Here is a 23,307-nt window from a genome sequence, read left to right as displayed (position 1 = left end):
AGATGGAATGGGCCTTAAGAATTAGGGAAACGTTTGTGTTGTGTGTGTGTGTCATGTGTTGTGTGTATCATGTGTGTGTTGTGTGCGTCAAAGGGAAATCACACTAGAGTCAGATGGCAAGGACAGTCTCGCTGCCTCCCGCCCTCCCCTCGACTCTGCTGAGATGTAGGACTCAGTGGAACAGAGGTGTGGGAGAAGGAGGGTGGGAAGCTGGAGAGTGTGCGGGAAGACAGGAACAAGTGGGAGAGTCCTGGACGTGGTGGAGGGTCGCTAGGGATGAGCTGGTCAAGTACCAGGATCCTTCTGGTGGACTCTAGAGAGACCAGGGGACTTGGAGGCGGAGAGCAATGAGGAAGTTGGTGGAGATCTGCAGGGAAGCGAGGAGAAGGGTGCAAAGTATATGATGGGAGTGTGGGCACGACATGGAGCTGAGGTGGGGACAAGGGAAAGAGAGGCCTCCACGGTGGCTGCTGGGGCATCTGCATCCCCAGGGCCCAGCTGGCTTCGGGAAGGCCAGAGTATGGAGGCCAGCTCTTAGACCCACCCGTGTCCCCACATCTAGCTCAGGGTCTGCCCAGAGGGCCCTTGATTCATATTTGCTGAAGGTTTGGGAGTTTAGCCCTTGGGGCCAGTGGGAGGAGTCAGGGGAGGGGACAGTCATCAGGGGAGAGGAAGCTCAGAGCAGCCTGGGGAGGAACTGGCTTTGGGAAGTGGGGGTGTGGACAGGGGAGTTACCAAAAGGGCTTGAGTTACGGAAAGGAACTTCACTTGGAGCCTAGAGAAGGCCTGAAGCCGGGCCTCTCTGCTCTTGTCCTCAGAAGCGGGTTGCGGTCAGTCCGCCAGGATGAGAGCACTTTGCTGGCTCAGAATCACCTGCTGCGTGTGCTGCTGCAGTGGGAGGTGCTGGGCTCCCTGCACAGATGAGCATCTTTAGGGGCAACTTTCCTCAAGGTGGAGAAAAGGAAACCGCAACTCAGAGAGAGAAGAAGCCCGACCAGCTCCTGCAGCTCGAATGCAGAGGAGCTGGGTTCCCATGGAGGCTTGCCTGGCTCAGGCCCCTGGAGGGGGTTCCGCTGTCCAATCTGGGAGGCGAGGCCTGGATGGGGGACTGGGGGGCCACTCCTTGTGCAACAGGTCAGCACTTGCCCCTTCACCCTGCTGGGCCTGACCCAAAGACGGAGAGCACTCGGTCTGGGATCCAAAGAGGGTGGGCATCCACTTTGGAGCCCTCAGAATGTGCTGATCCTGGATGGTGGCCCCCGGGAGGCAGCTCCCCCTTGAGCCGTGGGCAAGCACGGCCATGCTCAGCCTCGGAGGAGGCGCAGGCCCACTGGCCACCCCACCTCTGCTGAGAAGTAGGATGCAGGAAGCAACATCACCCTTGGCCAGGGGGCCTGCTTGCCCGTGGGGAAGTGTGGGCTTCCCGAGTGTCCTGGAAAGACTCAGAGAGGAAAACCCAGCCCACATTCACGCTCCCATGAGGATGAGTATAAAGGTGTCACAGAGCTGTCACCTGGGCCCTCGGAGCCCTCGGGTGGTGTCACCCAGGTCTTCCCAGCTCCCAGGGCTGCGTGGTGTCTGGATGGCTATGAGTCTCCAGTATGGGGAGGGGGCTCGACTTTACCCCTGCCCCTCAATCTGGCTTTGTCCTGGGGGTCGGCCTTGTCCTCACGGAGAAGGTCTGCTGTGTGAGCCCCTGTTCTCTGGGTATTTTAGACAGAGGGCCGGGGAGGAGAGTTGAAAAGCCCTGGGGTGGAGCAGAAGGGCAGAGTCTGTCCAGGGTGGGGCCATCCCCTGTGGGCATTGGGACAGGCCCCGGAATGACCACTGCTTTGGCCCGTCCACGGCTGCTAGGCCACACTTCAGAAGTCAGCCATGAGCCTCCTGATGCCAAAGGGGCGGACAGTTCCCCAGCTGACGTTTGGCCCTCTGGGGACTGAGACCCATTAAAGGAAAGAGAAAGGGCGGGAGAGGCCGGGGAGGGGGCAGCGGGCAGGGGGTGGGCGGGGTGGGAAGGTGGAGGACCAGCCGGCTCTCTCTCTCTCTCGCTTGGGCTCTGCAATGAGGAAGTTCTCTGCAGCTCGTTTCCTTTCCCTCGCTGAGCGCTGAAACAGGAAGTCGGTCAGTGAGCTGGTGGCAGCAGCCGGGCCAACCAACTGGGGACAGACGGCACATCCAGGTTGCCGAGCAGGGGCCTCAGAGGCCCTCAGTGGCACGTTGGTCCTGGGGGTGGCTGCCACCCCGGCCCTAGGAGGCCCACGGCCACCATGGTCCCCTGCTGGAACCATGGCAACATCACCCGCTCTAAGGCTGAGGAGCTGCTCTCCAGGACAGGCAAGGACGGGAGTTTCCTCGTGCGGGCCAGCGAGTCCATCTCCCGGGCGTATGCGCTGTGCGTGCTGTAAGTACAGTGGTCCCCACCCGGCCCCTCCACCCCCGGCCCGACCTCTCCTGTCCGGGCACAGAGATGATGGAGGTGCCACTAGGGAAACAGGACGCCAGCCGGGGGCTTAACCAGGGGCCTGGCACTGGGATGGGTTGTTTTCATGTCATGAGCTGGAGTGCTCTGACTCGCACACTCCCTGGGGTTGTTGGTGGGTCCAGCTGGGGGCCATTGTGGACCCGCTGGCCTTGGCGTTTGGGTTTTGCAGTGGTGGAGCCCTCCAGAGCCACCCTGGGGCCTGGTCGCACACCCCAGCTGCCCGTGAGCCACAGTGCCGGGGGCTTTCCTGGGGTTCTGGGGGCCAGGAGAAGGGGGTCGGGGCTCTCTGAGGTCGGCAGAAGCTCAGGGCTGGGGCCCACCAGGGTGAAGTGGTGGTGGGTGTGTTGGAAAGCGGCTCGGTCAGCTTGGGTGTCGGTGAAAGACGTCTAGTTTGGAAACCCTCATGGAAGAGCAGATGTGACAAAAGGAGACCCGTCCTGTGCCCAGGCTTAGGGCCCTTAGAGGAAGCTATCATTTGGGGAGCAACGAATATGGGGAGTGTTCACTCAAGAGAGGACTTTCAGTTCACCCAGAAGTTGCATTCAGGCCCTGAGAGCAGAGGAAGTCACCATCACCGACAGCGAGAGCCTCTTCTCTCCCCGCCTTGGCACTCAGCTGCGTCCCCTCCCCTTTGGGCCTCTGACACCATCGACGCCCCCTGCTCCCGGGCTCAGAGGTGTTGCTGAATGCACCGGTTGTCCTAACAACCGAGGAACCAGCCGCTTGCTGAAGGTTCCTTTTTCAAACAGCCTTCTTGACCGATGTCCGAAGGAGGCCGTCATCCCTGCAGCCTGATCCATCCCCCCTCGGGCCTCGGGCAGTGCCAGGGCGCCATTGGGGAACGGTGTGTCCAGCTGCACCTCTGAGGTAGCCGCCCTGGGCCTGCAGGAAGGTCCCCCTGAGCAGGCAGGGCCCTGCCCTGTCCAGGCAGGAGCGGAGGCGGGTCACTGAACACAGACCTGTTTTGAGAATTGACCCTAAGCATCTGTCCTATGTTATCCTCTTTCATCTTCACGACAGCCTGAAGGGCAGGTCCTGTTATTGCCCCACTTTGCAGATGAGGAAACTGAGGTTCAGACAGGTTAAGCGAGCGATGACAGTCAAAACCAGGGCCTTCTTCCCCCAGAGGCTGCACCCAGACAAGACTCTGCCACCCCACTCCTGCCCCTGTCAAGCTGGGTGTGAAGGTAGGTTCCGGATCACAGCAAGAGAAGCCAGGGCGTTTACAAGAACCAGCTGGGAGCATCTAGAAAACAACTCAGGCTCGCAGTTGGCCAACCGGTCTGAGGTCTGACTTCGTCAGGAGCCCAATCTCCCTAGGTCGGCTTCCTGTGCCCCCCACTCTCACGCTCAGGGCAAGCGACATAAGCCCAGACTTCCCAGCAGGCACTGCCCCCATGGGGACCCGCCAACAGGGCCTTAGAAACAGTGGGGAGATTTCAATCCGACTCTAGTCAGCCCATGTGGATTTCTCTCCTGTCCCGGCGGGACCTTGGTGGAGGGCTGATCCAGTTGGGTGTTTTCTGTGTGCTGAGAGCTCCCTGGTTCCAGCTCGCTAACCTTCACAGCAGCCCTTTGACCAGGGCACTGTGGCCGTGCCCAGGCTGCAGTCGCGGAACGTGGGTCTCTCTGACTCCAAACCGGCAGCATCACGGCAAGCCAGAGGCAGAGCTGGAAGAGGCCTGGGGAACCTCTAGGCCGACAGCCTCTGCCTTTGCAGGTGAGCAGACAGAGTCCTGAGAGGTCAAGGTCTTTGTCCACACTGCCCTGCTGGCTGGTGACCAATGGGGACCCAGGCCTGGTTTCCAGTATTCATTCCTCCATCTCTCCTCCCCTCCCCTCGTCTGCACTGAGTCGCTCTCAGAGCCTCGGCAGATGGGAGGGGTCTGCACCTTAGGGATGGTGCGCACAGATGTCCACCATCCTCTTAGCCCGGGCCTGGACGTCTCCTCAGTCTCTCATCCCCGAGACCACTTTGGCCCCACCACCAGGTCTTGGAGCCCTTCTTGGGGAGCCCCTCCCCTCAGCCAGACCCTCACCCTGGGCTCCCCTTTCTCCTCCACTCTGTGGGGGAAGCCACCCTTCCTGTAGGATCAGGAGCCACTGTGGGTCATGGGATACCATGGACCACCAACCATTCCAAAAACCCGGCAGACCCCCTCCTGCCACCATCCTTAATTTTGCTAGTTAAGGAAACGTAAAAAGTAAAAACTAACTAAATGAAAGACAACCAGCTACCACCTTCCAACGGCTCATTTCGTGAAAGAAAGCATCCTTTAACACTAAAAAGACAGGAAGGACATACTCCTTTAGAAAAAAAAAAGCCAGTCCTTTAAATCACATAGATTTAACTTCCTAAGAGACAGACTCCACCATCCTCGGTTTTCTGTGTCCCCTGTGAACTGGGGAATGCGCCACACTGTCCTGATCTACAGCCTGGCGGTGGGGACCCTGACGGGGTGAAGAACTGCCGGGCTATCCTCAGTTTCAGAAGCGACAGGCCTCTGAAAGTCCCCTCTTCTGTCTCTCTGGAAGTCAGCCGAGAGCTCAGGGCCCCTGCGTGGTGCAGCTGTGGGGCCAGGACCTTTTAATGACCCTGCTCTAAAAAGGGAGCCAGGACTGCAGAAGGAATCCGCGGAGACTGGCCCCCTGCTCTAGAAATATCCATACCGAAAAAGACCTCTTGGCCCGGGGTGCCCAGATCTCACCCTGCCTGGGCCCCAGTGGGCTGGAGCCTCTTCCCAGGCACCCCGGGTGAGTGAGGGGACAGTGGGGGACCTCCAACTGCTGGTTTAGGCAGGTGTGTTTGGAGCTCCAGGAACTGAGCACAGCTCCATCGGGGAGTGGCCTTCCTACTGAGGAGGAGGACAGGATTTGACTATTTAAATGGAACTAGGGAGGGGAGCGAGGGAGGCTCGAACGCAAGGGCTCAGTGTGGCGCCGCCCACGTGACTTGAGAACGCACCTCCACCCCTAGGAAACCCGCATTTCCTCTCCAGAGGTCAGCCCGCCGATGCCACAGGGTGGGAAAGCTCAGGTCTCTCCTCAGCAACTCAGAAAGCCACAATTTAGGGGGACCCCGCAGACCCACCTCAGGGCATAGAGAGCTGGCAGGGGAAGAACCCAGGCAGCTGACCACAAGGTTTCCAGCTCTGCCAACTTGTGGCAAAGGACTTGAGAACACGAGGGACAGTGAGCTCTTTGGGATAGGGCCTATGTCATGCTTACCTGGCCCCCCCTCAAACCCACCAGCAGAGTCGGCTCTGCTGTAGGGGTCCATGGGGGCACCTTGAGGGGGACGTCCAGCCCATCTTGGATGGAGGATGCTAAGAGGCCATCAAGCCCTTTCCCTCCTCTCTTGCCAGGACTGTACTTCCACATAGGGGCCAGCACAACCATCAGGGGCTTTGTGCTGCAGAGAAGAGATATGCCTTTGCGGATGGGGGTCCATCCATGCAAGGGGCCATGGGTCAGCAGGGGCCGGCTTTCCCATACCCGGGCAGAACTAGAACCATAGCCCAGCATGTTGGGGATGCCCTCTCTGTAAGGAAACCCAGGCCCTGAGAGAGCCTACATATGACTGGGGCCGTCAGCCACCATCCAATATGGAGCTGCCCAGTTGGGTGGTGTTCCTACCAAACCACACTGGAGACAGTTGGCTTCCCTCATGAGGGAGGAGGCAGGCGTGGGCTGCCTTTGGCTCAGAAACCAGCGCCTGGTCCAGCCAGCTGTGGGAGGGAGGCAGTGTTGGTCTCCCCCAGCACATGGCCTTCCATGAGCTGCCCAGGCCCACCTACAGTGTCTGGAACAGTCTCCTTGCCGGGGACAGTATACCAGGCAGCCTGGACTTGGTGACCTTGTCAGCACAGCCAGAAAGATGAAGAAGCACAAGAAGGACATTTAGTCACCAAAAGTCCCCTCTGAGAAGGCATTCTACTTGGGAAGAAAGAGTGTGACAGCACTTGAGGTAGAGCAGGCCCCAAGCTTTGCTCTGCTAACAAAAGATGGTTGCTAACCTCTTCTGCCTAAAAATAATAGCAAAAGACTTATAAAGGTCTTACTGTGTGCCAGGCACCGTTCTAGGCTCTTCACTCATATTAACTCATGGTCCACAATGGCCTTCGGAGGAAGTATTATTGTTCCTCCACTTTACAGAAGAGGAAAGCGAGGCCCAGAGAAGTTGGGTAACATGCCACGTTTACAGGACGAACAGTGGCAGGGCCGGGACTTGAACTCATGCTGTTCTTGGGAGGCACAAAGAGAGAAGAGCCAGCAAGCCTGGGTATGTGTGGGGTCAGGAGGCCTGGAGACGAGACCCCTGGTGATGGAGTCACAAAGCAGGACAGGAGAGGTGTAAAGCCAGTGACTGTGGTACGAATGGGTGTGACATAACCCTGCTTCCTCCAGTCCTCTTTCAAAGTTTCAGTAAAGTTTGCACTGCTCATTCATTACTTTTGGGCAAATGCACAGAAAAGCGCTGTTTTTCATATCTAGTATTGACAGAAAATGTGGAAAAACGCTGGCACAGACAGTAGCCAGGAGTATCATGGGCTTCTGAAATCCGGTTTACGTAAGAGGTTGTCCCAGGTCAATTCTTTGGAGTTTCCTTTGTGTGTGCAAGACCAGGAGGGAGTGGTGTGCCCAGGAAGGCCTATGTATTTAACTGACTGATGGTGTCTTCTGTGTGAAGTGACTCAGAACCACGGTGCTAAAGCTGAGTGTCTCCAGGTTTTTGGTGCCCATGCCCAGTGCCCCAGAGCAATCCATCCAGAACCAGGGTAGGCTCTAGCTTTGGTGTGTTTTGCAAGCTTCGCTACCTGACAGGTTGAATTTACCTGCGGCCGGCCATCAGTGCTTCTCCATGGAATGGTCCCGTCTCCTGGCGTGTGAACCCAAACATCGCGATGAGACGTGGTGCTCCCCCAGGCCTTCCTCTCTGCCCCAGCGATGGAGGACGTCTGCTCTCCCCTCCCTAATTGACGCCACGTGACTCAGTCCTTAGAGGCAAGCCTTGTGTGGTTGACCAGAACTGATGTGAGTTTTAGTATTTGCAAGATGTGAACCTCCCTGTGCCCACCCAACATCCTCATTGGTGAAATGCCCACTCGTTGGGTTAATTTTTTTTATTGAGGTATAACTCACATCCTGTAAAATCACCCTTTGCACAGTGTACAATTCGGTGGTGTTTAGTACATTCACAATGTTGTGCAACCATCACCACTAATTCCAGAACATTTTCATCATCCCCAAAAGAAACCCTGTACCCATTAGTACTCACTTCCTGTTCCCCCTCCTCCCACCCCTTGGCAACCACTAATCTACTTTCTGTCTCTATAGATTTGCCCACTCTGTGTATTTCATATAAATGAAAGCATACAATATGTGGTGTTTGTGTCTGGCATCTTTCACCTGGTATAATGCTTTCGAGGGTCACCCATGTTGTGGCATGAATCGTTCCTTTTTAAAAATGGCTAAATCGTAGCCCATGGTATGGATACGCCACATTTTATTTCTCCATTCATCAGTGATGGGCATTTGGGTTATTTCCACGTTTGGGCTATTATGAGTAATGCTGCTATGAACATTCACGTACAAGTTTTACATGGACGTATATTTTCAATTGTCTCGGGCGGAACTGCTGGGTCACGTGGTAATCCTATGTTTAACTTTTTGTGGAACCGCCAAACTGTTTTCCACAGCAGCTGCACCATTTTACGTTGCCATCAGTGGTGACTCAGGGTTCAAATTTTTCCACGTCCCCACCAACACTTGTTGTTATCTTTTTGATAATAGCCATCCCAGTGGGTGTGAAGTGACATCTAATTGTGACTTTGATTTACACTTCTCTCATGATTAATATTTTTGCACATCTTTTCATGTGTTTATTGTCCATTTGTGTATCTTCTTTGGCAAAATGTCAATTCATATCCTTTGCCACTTAAAAAATTGAGTTGTCTTTCTGTTGTTGTCATCAAATTATTGAGAGGATAAAATGGGAGACTGTGGGCAACATGTATAACCCAAGGCTGGCACATGGTCAGTACTCACTAAATGCCGACCGTTATTTTTTATAAGCTAACAAGTGAGTAGTGACGTCTCGGAAGCAGAGAAGTATAGGGCCCATCTGTGAAGGAAATTCTACAGAAAGAGAAAGGAGAGCAGAGGCAGCGTGTCACTTCTGGAACTTCCTAGAGGCTGCAGGAGCCTCCGGGAGACACTGAGCTGTCATGTGGGGCCTCCTCAGAGGAAGTACTCAAAGAGATGAGGCAGGAAGAGGACTCAATGACGCATGAGTGGCCGGTGGCTGCTGGGGTCAGGGCTGAGTGCCTGGAGGCCTGAGGGAGAGAGGTACGGATGCCAGGAAGAACCACTGAAGGAAACCAGGTAGAGTGAAGACAAAGTCGAGAAGAAATGGAGGCCGTCTTGAGAGTGACTAACTGGTTCCAACTGAGGAGCAAGATACTAGGGGGACTAAAGGCCCACAGGTCTCAGGAAGCTAGGAAGAGCGCAGCATGCTCCATGAGGTGGGGACTGCGTGTTGACGGCCACAGGCAGCCCAGGACCCCTGGGAGGTGGGGACAACAAGCCTGTAACTCTGTGGGACCAGATCCTTCCTCTTTCTCCTGCTCATTTCACACTCCCTTTGCCCCAACTGATTAGAGAAACATTCTGTTAACAAGTACAAGGACCCAAACATTTCAGGTTCAATTAGTTATTATAAATAACCCCAAAGGATCAGCTGGTCCTTCCCCCTGGCTTGCCAATCAGGAACCCGCTCTCCAGAGAGAGTCTCACTGAGGCCATCACAAACGTCAGTGGCAAAGTAGAAGTGACAAAGATCTTCTGATAAACAGTTCAGCTTTCTTTCAAGTAACTTAAAAAAAACAGAATTCAGTATAACAGACAAAGAGCACGAAGTGGAAAGAAAGAAAATAATCTCCCAATCACTGAGAGACTAACATAAATCTGTTAATTTGTTGGTGCATCTCCTCATTCTCTATTTCTCCCTCTCTCTCTCCATGTATATGTAAAATTTCCATAATATATAGAAATAAAACCACATAGTTTTAGGCTGTGTCTTCTAACAGCTATAGCAGTTTCCCATTTAGTTAGAATTTCTCCCTAAATATCATATTTAATGGGTGCACAAAATTCTAATACATGGTGGACCATAATTACAAAATGATTCTTCTCTCGTCAGACATTTGAGTTACCAAGAGTGTTTTGTTGTTATAAATATGATAGTGATGAAGGTTTTTGTGCAGAAATGTGACACTTCCGGTTATAGATTCTCAGGAGTGGAATTACTGGATCAAAGGATAGGGATGTATTTAAGGCTCTTGATACGGAATGACAAATTGCTTTCCAGGAATTTTGTTCCAATTTATGCTCCGGTAAGCAATACAAGAGTGCCCACCTCATTCCAGTCTCCCTATTCTGAATATTTTCATTTAAAAAAAAAAGTTTTTAAGTTGTAAGGTGAAAGGTGGTTGATTCTGCTCATTTTGATCTGCCTTTCTGGACTGTGGTCATGGCCAGCTTGGTTAGTAGATTATGGACCTTCATAATTTCCTCTTTTGTGAATGGTCTGTTCAATTCTCTTTGCCATTTTTCGTTTGAAGCTGCAGTTTTTCCCTTACCTATTTGCACGAATTCCTTGCATCACGCTTGTTGTGAATATTTTCACTGTGGTTTGCCTTTCAACTTTATGATTTTTTTTGACATTCAGAGAGTGGGAATTTTCATAATGTCTAACAGTCTTTTTCTTTTGTGATTTTTTTCCCCTTTGCTTTTCAGTGTACAGAGTCCCTCTGTGCATAGAAATTCGATTCTCCCCTCTTCCTGTGGGAGGCAAGAGGGTTGGGTCAGGGTCTTTGAAGCTGTATAGACTCAGGCTAAGGATGACTCTGTGTGTGCAACCTCTGGCTTGTTGTCTAATTCCGCAGAGCATTGGTTTCCTCATCTGAAAACCAGAGCTGAGAAAACTAATGTAGTAGTGTTGCTGGGCAGATTGAATGAAAAGTGTATATCACGTGCTTAGCACAGAATTTAGCAAAAACAGATGGAGATGTTATTGGTTTTTTGTTTGGATTTTTTTTTTTTTTTTAGCATTGAACACTTTAATCTCTCTGGAATTAATTTAATGAATGGTTTAAGACTAAGATTTGGGTGTCTTTGTCTCAAGTGACCATCTTTCTCACAACCTCTTACTGAGTAATTTATCCCTTTCCCTTTGTGAGTCCTCTTTTACCATATGCTAAGTTTTCTATGCCTCTTTCTTGCCTGTGCACCCTGTTCCACGGATGTCTGCTTTTCTTACACCAATATCATACCAAGTGCATTACCACAATTTTATAAACTATTTTATTTTAGGATTTTCACGTGTATTGTTTTCAAGTATTCTTCCAGGTCAACTAGATAAGAATTTTGTCAAGTTGGAAAAAGCACTATTGGGACTTTGATTGGAATTGCATGAAATCCATAATACAACTTGTGGAAAGGGACATTATAGTATTATTGTCTTAACAACAAATATAGCTATCTCGGGGCTGGCCCCATGGCCGAGTGGTTAAGTTCGCATTCTCCTCTTCAGCGACCCAGGGTTTCACTAGTTTGGATCCTGGGCACGGACATGGCACCGCTCATCAAGCCATTTTGTGGTGGCGTCCCACATAGCAGAACTCGAAGGACCTACAACTGGAATATACAACTATGTCCTGGGGGGCTTTGGGGAGAAGAAGAAAAAAAGAAGCTTGGCAACAGATATTAGCTCAGGTGCCAATCTTTAAAAAAAATACATAGCTATCTCTATTATTTTAAATTTTGTACTTTTCTTCATATAGATCCTGCATATTTCTTGTTATGATTTCTTCTGATTATTTTATAATTTTGTTACAGTTAGGAATGGTACTTATTCCCCTATAGTTGTAGCAACTGATAACATACAAGGAAGTTACAGATTTTATAAAATTGCCTGTTATTCTGTGGCTTAACTCATGCCTCACTACCTCAAATTGTTTTCCATTTGCTTCTCTTGGACTTTCTTGATAGACAATCATATCATATACAAATTATGATCATTTTGTGGTCTACTTTCCAAATGCTGATTACTCTTATTCAGATTTCGTAACTTATTACATTGGCCAGTATTTCTACAGTGGAGGACATTGGGAAGAGACAATATCCACCTTGGGGAGAAGTACTGTGAGGATCTAGCATGTTACTGCCTGGGAAGGGCTTGATACAGCATCTGACACATAGTTTGCACTTGATAAAAGTTGTTGCTTTTTGTCATGTCAAAGAAGGAGCTGTCTTTCTCTGGTTTTGTAAACAGTTTTGAAGGACTGAGTATTGAATTTTATCAAATGCTTTCTGATATCTGTTGAGATGATTATGTTGTTTCCCTCATTTGATTTTCTGTTATAATAGCTTAATTTTATAGATTTTATAATATTAACCATTTTTGCATGATTAAAATGAAGTATTCTAGATTATGATAACTTTCCATTGTATCCTGAATTTTATTCAGGATTTTTGCACATATATTCATAGGTGAGGTTATTTCTATGATTTGGGTCATATTATAGTTTAAGAGTCATGTAAGTTTTATAAAATACCCTGAAGATATTTATGTAGCATCATCATTATCTGATTTTTTGAAATATTGAAAAAATTTTGGTAAAGCTGCTTTTCCTCAGATCTGTTTGTGGAGATGATTCTTAGTATTTACTTCAGTTTCTTCATTGGTATTCATTCATTCTTGCTTTTTACCTTCTATCAAGTCACTTTTGATAAGCTATATATATTTTCAGTGAATAGTCCATTTGTTGAGATTTTCAAATTTTCAGGCATACAATTATGCTTGGTTTTCTATAGTTTTGAGGTTTCTCTTCTATTGCTGTTGCTATCTTCCTTTTCGCATTTCTACTTTTGTTTACTTGTGTGGCAAGGATCCCAGCAGGAAATAGATGGCATATTCCAAAGGGATGCTATGCCTAGGGATGGTGAAGCAGCCTGGAGCCAGCAACCATGGGAATCCATTCCCACTCCTGGACCTGAAGAGGCAAGGGACAGGGCTGTGTCACCAAGCCATCTGACTTGAGCTGTGGCCTCCAGTGGAGGAACTCAGGCCCTGCTGATCTGCAGCAGGCAGGTTGGGGTCAGGGGAACAAACACCCCCATCGCCTCCTCCTCTCACTCTCCCAATGCCTCCCATTGGCCAAACCTGGGTGAAGCAGCCCACACAGGTCAGCCTCTCGGACACAGGGCAGGTGGAGAAGAATAGAGTGGGTCTGGTTGGTTGCAAGGGGAGAGGATAAAAGGAGACTATCCAGCTCACTTGCGTTTCTTTTTCTTTATTCTATTTGTCAAAGTGTTGTCCATTTAATTTTTCTACTTTTCAGGTCATATGCTCTTAGATTTATTTACCTAGTCTGCTTTTTGTTTTCATATTAAAAAAATTACCTGTCCTTGCAGGAACGCTTATGGTATATATATTTGAGGACAGAGATCTGTTTTCTATATTTCTCATCTTCCCTCTCATTGTAAAATCTGTCTTTTCCTTCTGTACTGACCTTCTCGAGTTTGTCTTCTTCCTTGTTAACTTTCTCTGGTACGTAAGCTGCTATTTCCTGCCTCTCTTGTCGTGTCTAATGCCGACTCTAGAACTCCAGGCTCTTCACTGCTGATCCACTTTCCTTGTCTCAGTTCACTCAATTTTCACAATTGAGATTTCCAGCTTCAGAGAGGCAGTGGGCTCTTAAATCTTAGTGAGTTCACACAACAGACTTCTCCAGGATGTCTTTTTTTCTTTTTCCTTTTTGCAGTGATGTTATGTAAGATGAAGGGAACACCTTTGAGTCCTTAGAGAAATGGTGCCCCTTCTTTTTGAGTGGCGATCGTTTTTCATAAGTCTGGTGATTTTTCTTTTTCAACAAAGAACTGTTGGGAAAAATTGGATCAGATTCTTTTAGAGATTGGAGTGGGTTTATGCCCCAATCCTCTTCCAAAATAAAAGAGGACTGGCAGGGATGGGGTGGGGAGCCCCTTGATCCAAGATCCAGAAGACGGAGGCAGGTGATGAGGGGGTGGTGTGGTGACGGAGGAGTGGGCTCCCTCCCAGGGGTCTCATGCAAGGAATGACTCGCTGGATCCCCATGCTGCTGGGGCAGGGTGCTCAGCAGGCCCCCGACAGCACCTGGCTGCCTCACCTCACCTCTCACCTGTCCACGTGGGCTGCCTCCTCCTGCCTTCTCTCTTCTGGACTAATGGCCTCTTTCAATTTATCCGTTTTCTTACTCTCTTTGGCTGGGATTCTTTGAGGTTTTGGTGGTGAATGGTGAACACCCTTGGTTCCTAGGAGTGACATACATTTTCTCTCATTTCTATGTTGATCCAAGTGGCTTTTTCGAATGCAGTTTCCCACTCTGGTGCTCCCAGCCCATCTTGTCCAGAAGTCTGTAACACATGATGAGAAAACCCTTGATAGTTACAGAGGGATTTAAAGACAATTATAGGAGCGTGCTAAACTGATCAGCAGAGCGAGACAGAAACACTAACAAGGTTCTTGAACTTTAGAGTTTGATTTCTCTCTTTCTGTCTCTGTGGGGCTCACCATGGTAAAGGATGTTTCTGGGCAATCTTGTCAGTGTTTGTTTGGCTAGGAATGGTCATCCAGAAATAGTAATATTTACCTGAGAGAATAAATAAAATGCCACGGCGTTTCCTACTTGTGTTTGCTTGTCCTCTTACGTTCGAGTAAAACATCGAACCATATTACGGTTGATCTGGAAATGCCCTTCCCAGGGGAAGCATCTTCCTGCTTAGCACAGTGTACGCACCTGTCGTCACCCAGCAGCTGTCAGGAGTCTCATGGGAAATTTGCTGTAAGCCCCACTTCATTTGAGATTGAAGCGATCTCTTTTGGTAGCAGAAGTACGTGCTCCTGGCCTAGCGCCATCCCAACCCGGGTCTTCAGTGGGAATACTCCTAACGCAATTGGCCTGAAACGCGACCCAGTCAGTGGAAGAAGTAGCAGCTGGAAACCAGTGTTAGCATGCTAAATTGTTACTAAACCACCACAGAGAGCTGGGAATAGGCTGGAGAGGACCCATTGCCCCAGATAGCAACAAGCATGTTGTCTGGGTAGCATTCTATTTGCATTAGTTGTGGAATATTTGCTTTGAACATTTTGTATGTAAGACTTTTATGTGTATGTATGTACATGTGTATGTGTATATTACATATCTGTGTGTGTGCACACACGTACGTATATGTGTATATTAGTATCTGTATATGCACATGGATGTATGTATGTTATAAATATGTGTGTGTACACACATATGCATGTGTGTATCTATATGTGTGCCTGTATGTATATGTAACACACATGTGTGTATACTATGGATCTGTGTGTGCGCGTGCACACGTGTGTATATGTGTGTTCCTATCTGTATATGCACATGCACGCATATAGATGTGTGTATGTGTTTGCATATAGGACCAGAGTGAAGTGCAGCTTCTGGGGAGTGGGGGAGCCCAAGGAGCGCCCCCACCAGCTCCCCGCAGAGCCCTCAGCACCCATGGCATGCAGTTGGGAACCACTACTCTCCATGGGTTGTGTGGTGGTGGGGGTAACCCACGTTTTCCCTTGAAGATCTAAACTGATTTGACCCCAGGAGACGGTATATCCGGCCCCATGCATTGGAGATGCTGAGATGTTACTGTCTAAAGGGAAAATATCCTTACTTCCTATTGCACCTGCTTTTGAATTCTGATCTGTTTGAGTAATATGGAGCTGTTTCTTTGTTCCAGTGTTTCTAGAATATCTTTGAAAAAGCCGTAACACTTGTTTGTTGCTCTTGATTATCTAAGGGACCTTCCTGTTCTGTGTGGCTGTCCCTGTCCCTCTTCTTGTGACTCTCTGTTCTCTCTTTGTGTACAAGCTGATGTTTTGGGCCTGCCCGAGCTCTTCCACAAATTAGCTGTCCTCAGCCAAAGAAGAGACTATTCTCACCCTGGCTGCGTTTGCATATCTACAGGAGGAAGTGTCATGAGAATGGAGCGGTGAAAGATAAGAGCACAGCAGGGTGAGCTGGCATTTGCCTGCAGGCTCTGCAAAGGAGTTGAGGCTGGAAGTGATGAGAGTGGAAGAGTCAGGCTGGGGTTGCGGGGTGGTCCTTGTTTCCCGGGACGTCTCCGTCTCCGGCAGGTGAGGTGCTGCTGTGCTAGGGGCTCATCCTTGCCATGGCCGAGAGAAGCCGATTGCGGTGTTGATCCAGGCTCTGGAAACAGGACAGCGAGCAGAAAGATGTGAATTAAAGGGACGAGAGGAAGAGAGAAAAAGAAACATTCCTCTGAGAAATGAAGAGACATGTGGAAGTGAAAAACATTACCCAAAACATTCTCCAAAACTTTCTCTCAACACTCATAGATTCAAAAGCCATAAAAGGCTGTCAAATTGACCACATAAAATTGTAAAACTTCTACACTGCTTAAAAAAAAAAAGCAATCAACAAACACTGTTAAAAATAAATCACTCCAAAACATATTGTAGACTATATTAAAGTCTTACAAATAAACAAAAGATGATCAAAAACAAAAAAGTGAGCCAAAGACATGAAAAGAAATTCATGGAAAAAGAAACGCGAATAGTGAAACAGATGAGAACATGTTCAACCTTTCTCATAAAGGCAAATTGAAGCCAGCTATCATTTTTCTTTCACCTCTCAGATTTGCAAAGATTAAAATGACTGATAACAGACAGTTGGCAGGGTGTGCGGAAATCGACACTTTCATATCCGGTTAGCAGGAGAGAAAAATGACACAACCTCACTGGAAGGCAATTGTTAGTTTCTATCAAAATATAAAGTGTCCACGTCTTGTAACCCAGGTGTTCTCCTTCTAGCGATTTATCCACAAGCACTATTAAATGTCAGCACGTGTAGTGTGCACTGTGTCCCAAGCACTATGCTAAATGCTTGTCCTACGTTGTCACTTAATCTACACAACAACAGGTAGATGTTGGTTTTGATTGTCCCATTTTACTGATGGGGAAACTAAAACCATGAATTCCCCAATATACACAAGATATGGGGACAGAGATGTTCCCTGAAGCATTACTTATAACAGCAAAAAGCTGAAGATATCTCCCTGTCCATCGCTGCCATCCAGTGAAATAAATGACCGTACCACCCCACGGTGGAACACCACCTGGGAAGACCTCTAAGATTTTTTTTTGGTGAAAAAGCAAATTTCAGAGCAATGTATATAGTAAGATATTATTTGCATTTTAAAAGATATGCATGTATCAGTTTGTGCATATGTTTAAAAGTACTGGAGGCCAACCTGGTAGCCCAATGGTTAAGTTCGTGTGCTCCACTTTGGCAGCCTGGGGTTCGCAGGTTCGGATCCCGGCCACAGACCTACACACGGCTCATCAAGCCATGCTGTGACAGCATCCCACATACAAAATAGAAGAAGATTGGCATGGTTGTTGGCTCAGGGACAATCTTCCTCAAGCAAAAATAGAAAGATTGGCAACAGATGTTAGCTCAGGGCCAATTCTCCTTACCAGAAAAAAAAAGTTCTGAAATGATTTACAAAAAGGAGTAGTAAATCTAAGAAGAGAAACTCACAGGAGCAGGGGAAAGAGATATTTATTTTTCATTTTATATCTTTCTGTGTGGTCTTAAAATTTTTAAACTACTGTCTAATAAGCAATGACATATATAAATGCTTAGTGAAGTGCCGGGCACACGTGAAGACCTAGATAAGTGAAACTTTTGTGAGGAAGCGTTGTCTTGATTGCAGAAACAATGTGAGCATCTGTTGAGCTGGAGTGTGGGTGGGTAAGTTTTCAAGGTTCAGGAGAAGACCAAGTGGAGGAAATGGGAGGAGATTATGGTGCTGAGAGGACAGACCAGCAGTTTCAACTAAAAGTATGACTTCAATAGCATTCCCCAAACTCCTATGCCTCTGGGCTCAGCGGCAGAGCCAGTGGACTTCCATGGCCATCTCCTGCCACCAGGCCCTCTGCGGGCTGGACCACCCACCAATGTGCCGACAAGGTCCTCAGACTTGACAATTTCCCCTTCCTCTCAAAGATTTTAGGAAAGGAAAAAAGTAGCTCCTCCTCCTCCTCACACCGGGGACCCCTGAACTGGAGGAAGGTAGAGTTTCTAGAAAAAGGAGAGAATCTGGGATCTCTAGCGTTTCCTTGTTAGAAGCAACCCTAAGACGCACTAACCAGCTACTGGGGAAAATCCAGGTCTCTGCAGGGATGGTGGCTGACTTTTGGGAAAATGAACCTATGGGGCAAAGTCTCCAGGGGAGGAAGCCACAGGGTGTGGGGGGACCTGATCAGAAGAGTGACGTTCCACCCAAAGCTGAGCAAACTTTGCATTGGCCAGTGTGGCCCCTCTCTGTGGCTGTGCCCAACACCCACTCGGCATGTCATCACCTTGTTCAGCCCCACTGGAGTCTTCCTTCTTCTTGAAACACCCCCTCTAGCTCTATTCTTTTGGCCAACATGACAGCTCAGATATTGAGGAAGCCCTTCCAGATGGCGGAATTCTTTAGATCGGGCCACATGGCTGTCAAGCGCCCCTGTAAATCACACCCAAAAGACCCCATCCGCCTTTTCCTGAAGCTCCTTGGGTGCTGAAGGGGTGGGGAAGGGACAAGCAGCCCCTCAGGCCAGGCTGTTTGAGATGGATCTCCACCTCAGAACGGGGTCGGCTCCAAAGCGCAGAGACTTCACGCCAAGCTTCCTCGAGCCGTGGCAGGAAGTCTCGTCTTTTCAGTCACCAGAAAAAAAGAATTTTCCCACACGGGATCTAATAAAATCCTTGGTCTATTTCAGGTATCGGAATTGCGTTTACACGTACAGAATTCTGCCCAACGAAGAGGATAAATTCACCGTTCAGGTAAGACCTTCACAAACTAGAAAGCTGAGCCTGTCTGGAGCCTGTATTGGCAGAGAAAGTGAAAAGGGGAAGAAGAGAAGAAAGCACGTGCGCTGAGCAGCCTGGACATAAAGGCCTGGCTGAGCATGTCTTTCTCCTAGAAGCCCATGGGTGGGGCTGGCTTAGCGGGTGAACTGTGACCCTGCAAAGTGACCCCACTCCGTGGCATGATGGAGCGGGCATGACAGACATCATTTGTGTTCCTGGCTGTGAAGGGAAAACGATGGTGAAGGGAGATGCCCAGAGATGAAGGAAGAGGGATGTGGCTTGTTGGTTATTTTCTTCATTGCGCTCAGAGGAGTAAGTGGACCAGGAAGGCGAGAAGGAGGGAATTGCAGGAGGACAGACCGCATTTTCTGAGGGGCTCGAAGACGGCCCAAAGATTGGCACGAAGCAGTATCTCTCCGTTCGTAGAGACCTCTTCTGTCAAAGGCCGATGCTCATGGCATCTGATTTTGCCATTAAAGTCCCATATGAGTAAAACTTGCCGTTAAACTTGAAAGAAAAATCGGCTGCACCAGTCCAAGTCTGGGAAGGCCATCCTATGCACAGCTTGTGTGACAAACACCACGGGCTTTGTGCGACCACAGTGTGTGACAACCGAGTGAGGTGGAGGCCCGGGGAGCTATTTTTATCCGGTTGCATTAAGAGAGCATGAGGGGTGGGCAGAACGAAGGAGGTGACACTATCAGTGTTCTCAGTGTGGGCAGAAGAGCCACACTCGGTTCTCGGGACCATGGTGAGAGGCAGCAACAGGTGAAGGGCACCCACGTGCAGAGCAGCGCAGCTGGGATGGACAAAGATTGCGACACCGTGTCATAGAGGAGCAGTGACAGGGTCTGTGGAGTTTAGCAGAACAGAAAGTGGCAGTGGAAGGAGAGAGGAGGGGAACAATCTCTAATTCCAAAACCTGAAGAGAAAGATGAATTTTGTGCAGAATTAGGATGCAGTAGCGGAAAGAGAGCTGGACTCAAGGGGAGGACAATAGGCAGGTCCCTGGGCACAAGTCACTGGAAACCTGTCAAGAGAGAGAAGCTGTGTTGATTGGAATGCCTCTGGGGAGACTCATTTCAATGAGCCACTTGGGACAAAGAGTGACACCCTCAGGGGCATGCTTGAGCCAGCCCAGGTGCTCACAAAGCTGCCTTCTCAGGAGGCTGGGGCTATTTGCTGAAGGGCTTCCATGAAAGATGCAAGTTTGGGCCCAAGCAGAATGGCTCCACCCCATGGAGGTCAGGCTGAGTGTTACTTCTGGCTTCTTTGTCCTTCCCGTCTGTGCATCTGCACCCGTATCTAAGGAGAATCCACTTAAATGTTTTTAGCTGATCTGGGTGCCCACATGTCTCAGCATGGTCACCAGGAGCAAATGTCGGCACACACAGTGTGAGACTGTCCTTTCAAGTACTTGACAGCTGCCTATCATGGGAATGGCTGTCCCTCCTGTGGGCTTCTCACTGTTAGGGACGTGGTGGCCCGAGCGGAGGCCCGCGTGGGGCAGGCGGTGGGCCTCAATGGCATTTTTTCCAAGTCTGAGACTGTGTGAACTTTCCCAGCTGGGTTGGCATCCTTGACGGGTGGTTTGCTGAAAGGAGTCTGAAGTCTCTTAAGTTGAAAGTTGGTCGACGCTTTTGATCTTTTTTCCCCTTGTGGTTTCTTCTATTCCTTCAAAGGGAAGAAGACTTTAAGTATGACTAGGCCTTAAGCTGGAAAAGACATGACTTTGTGGCTTCTTGTACTGGGTTTGTACCCACAGCTTGTAAACGTATAGACTATGTCTAGCATCTCTTCCCTCCCATCTTCACACCCTTGCTGCCATGGCAGCGTGTGCTCCTGCAGCCTTTATGGAGATGCACGGGACACAGAAGGACAGGGCCCAGGGCCCGGGCCCAGAGGGCTGGATGCTACCTGCCACGGCTCAGCCCTTCTCTGTGGGTCTGCTTGTCTCCCACCAACAGGCTCACTTCTCAGTTACCAGTCCCAAGAGCGAGTCTAATTGGCTCCACCACCAACAGCGTTCTCTTCAGTGGCCACATTCTGTGTATGAATCGGCTGTCTGGGAGCAGGTGCCCGCCCACTCGGAGATGGAGGTCAAGTTGTGGAGGCAGAGTGTGGTCACCTGAGGCCCACGCTCAACTAGGGTGACAAGCAGGCAGGTTTCGTAGAAGAGCTGTTGCCCTGTTGGACGTGTCTGCTCCCAAACCCAGCACTGAGCCTGTGACCTCCTTGGTAGCCAACGCAAGGTAGCCAGGGTCCAGAGAGCCGTGAGGCCCAGGCGGGCCTGGGGAAGTTTCCACTCCTGAGGTTACGTCTTCCTATAAAAATACAACACCTCGCTAGAATAACGAGAGATGTCTACTGAGGAGCAAATGACAGCAGGCACCCGCTTAGGCGAAGTCTGAGATCTGACGGAGCTCTGGCAATTATCGATGGCTGCTTATTTTAACGCGAGTTCCTCTTTTCATGTTGAAGCAAAACCTCATACTCTTTTCTGAGCTTAGCCACAGTTTCTAAATAACTCATTCCTTACACCTGAGTCTGTTCAGTGCCACCAGATATGAGGCTCCCCAAAATAAGAATCTGGCCTGAAACGTTGCCAAGTAAAGCACCAAAGGCTCCAATCGCTTTCTTATTTTAATTACCTTAGCTCTTCTCCCTGGGGCTTCTGTCTTTCTGAGAAACCGAACAGCCACTCCATCTTTGTTCTTCGCCGAGCGTCCTCGTGAAGTCGGTCTGTGCGCCATGGCCCCTGACAGCCCTATTCGGTCAGAAAGAAGGGTGATCTTGATACCTGGTGACCTTACTCCCTCACTCCACCTTTCTCAGACTTACAAAAATCAGAAATGAGAAGGAAGGATGTGAACTGTGACTTCACTTGACACCTTTATTTTAAGCATGAACGCAGCTGAGACCTGCAGAAGTGGGGGCTCACACGCAGGTCTCCAGATCGCCCCAGCCAAACCTTCTTTCTTGGACCCCAGAAAGTGTGTCCCACCCTGGCTGGGTTTTGGATCCCCTGGAGGAGGATGGACTGCCCCAGGAGGACGAGGAGGCAGGGCGATATAGACTTTCACAGAGAGAGGCTGTAGATAACGTTGGTCACAAATGGCATTTGGCCCTTGTGGTAAATCAGTGAGGTACTGGGAGCTAAGACCAGACCCCTCCATGCCCAGCTGATTCAAGTCCAGATTTTGCCAGCCCTGCAGCCTTGGGCGAGGACTAAACTCTGCTGGAAAATGGAAATCCCACACATGCCTCCCAGGGCTGTGGTTGGGACTCAATGATACACTATAGATAAAATACCCAGCCCAGGTGAGTGGCCGGCATGGGGGAGCCGCCACCTGCCACCATCACTGTCTTTATTCACTGTGAGAGGGAGCAGACATCAAGCAAAACCGTCGTGTCTGCTAACCAACACAGGCCGGTTCTACCTGGCGCTCAGCGGAGGGAGGAAGGAAGAATGGAGGAAAACGAGTTGAGAAGAGAGGGCTCAGGACAAAGAGACAGCAGAGGGTGACGGAGGGAGATAGACCATGTTCTAGAAGATTCTAGGCAGTGCCTCGGGGTGGTGGGAAGGAGGCCAGATTTTGTGGCGGTCAGTCTCCCTCAGCTCTGCTCCTTGAGCTGTGGATTTGCAGGTCTCAGCAGCCAGTGAAATTGTTAAGTAGTTGTTCAACAGCTGCTCCGACCCTCAGGTGCTGAGAACCTTCTAGATTGGAGCCTGGGCTGCTGGTCCTTGGACATGGGCAGCCCTCTGAGCACTCTGTGAGGCGGGAGGAAGGCGGGTGGGCCCAACCCCTTAGGCCTGAGTCTCCAGCACCAAGAGAGCGGGTTTCCTATAAAGCCCCAACTCTTTTCCTGACTTGGAAAGGGAAGTGACCCTTTTGAAATTACCCTCCCCCCCTTTCCCCTGCCCCTGCCGGGAGATCAAGGACCAGTTGGAGGCAGTACCAGCATCCTGCTGGGCCAGCTTGAGCGCCAGCGAGGGGAGGCCCTCATAGCCGGCACATAAGTGGCCGCCCCAAACCCAAGGCTGCAGTCCTAATAAATGGGGCCCTCCGCTACACTCCTACAACCTTTCGCCCCTCCCTCTTTTTCTGACATCCTTCCTACCAAGAAGAAGAAAGCAGAAAATAAAAACCACCCCTGGTCCCCTGTCACGTCGCCATTCGCTGTGAACTTCCTGTCTTTTTCTCTTGGTTGAGACAGGATCCAGGATATTGACTGTTTAAGTCAAGACAGGAACCCGCATGGGTTTAACGCAGTGTAGGTGAAGAGGGAATCTGAAACCATCTGCCTCGCAGACTCTTTCGGTGTTCTTTCCCGATTTAGAAGAAAAGCCCGGTGGCTCCAGCCATTCGGGTGAGAGACTCATGACTCAGTTCCTGGTCCCCGACGGTGGCTGTCATGTCGCCCTGGGCTGTGTGGCTTTTGGAGAAAGAAAACAAAACAACTTTCTTAAAGCTGTTCCATCACAAGTGTCCGGGAGGGTAAACGGTTGAGCCATTGTTATTAAACTCAGGAAGAGGGTGGCAGCTGTTATTGTTCTGAGTGGTCACCAAGTGAGGTAAAGATTCCGTCTGAGCCGCGGGGCGAAGGATGTGCCTCTAACACACACTTCCTGACATTGCACAACAAGAGGGAGCAGAAAAGGCACAGGCGACAGAAGCTGTACCGTGCCCGGGCCGCCCTGCAGTACTCCTTGGCCACACCGAGGGCAGCGGGCCTGGTGGGGGTCCACAGCAGGCCTGGGGTGGGTCCACAGTGGCCAGACATTTCCCTTATGCCATTGTAGTCTGCACATTCAAGAAGACTGCATTTTACTTTTTCTATTTCTGTCTGCTGTAGAGCGTGGACAGGTCT

General features: G+C 49.9%; 1 protein-coding gene across 1 annotated transcript in view; it reads left to right on the top strand.

The window, feature by feature from the left end:
* Window positions 1-2,131: 2,131 nt before the first annotated feature.
* The window catches only part of INPP5D (inositol polyphosphate-5-phosphatase D), a 122,010-nt gene continuing 100,834 nt past the window's right edge, over window positions 2,132-23,307 (top strand). The window contains exons 1-2 of the mRNA XM_046644662.1: window positions 2,132-2,401; window positions 18,345-18,408. Coding sequence (XP_046500618.1) covers window positions 2,268-2,401; window positions 18,345-18,408 — 198 coding nt within the window. The 5' untranslated portion in view covers window positions 2,132-2,267. The remainder of the gene's footprint in view (window positions 2,402-18,344; window positions 18,409-23,307) is intronic.

Source organism: Equus quagga, chromosome 17 (genome assembly GCF_021613505.1).
Source record: "Equus quagga isolate Etosha38 chromosome 17, UCLA_HA_Equagga_1.0, whole genome shotgun sequence".
Classification (NCBI taxonomy): Eukaryota; Metazoa; Chordata; class Mammalia; order Perissodactyla; family Equidae; genus Equus; species Equus quagga.
This window is presented reverse-complemented; position numbering and strand designations above follow the sequence as displayed.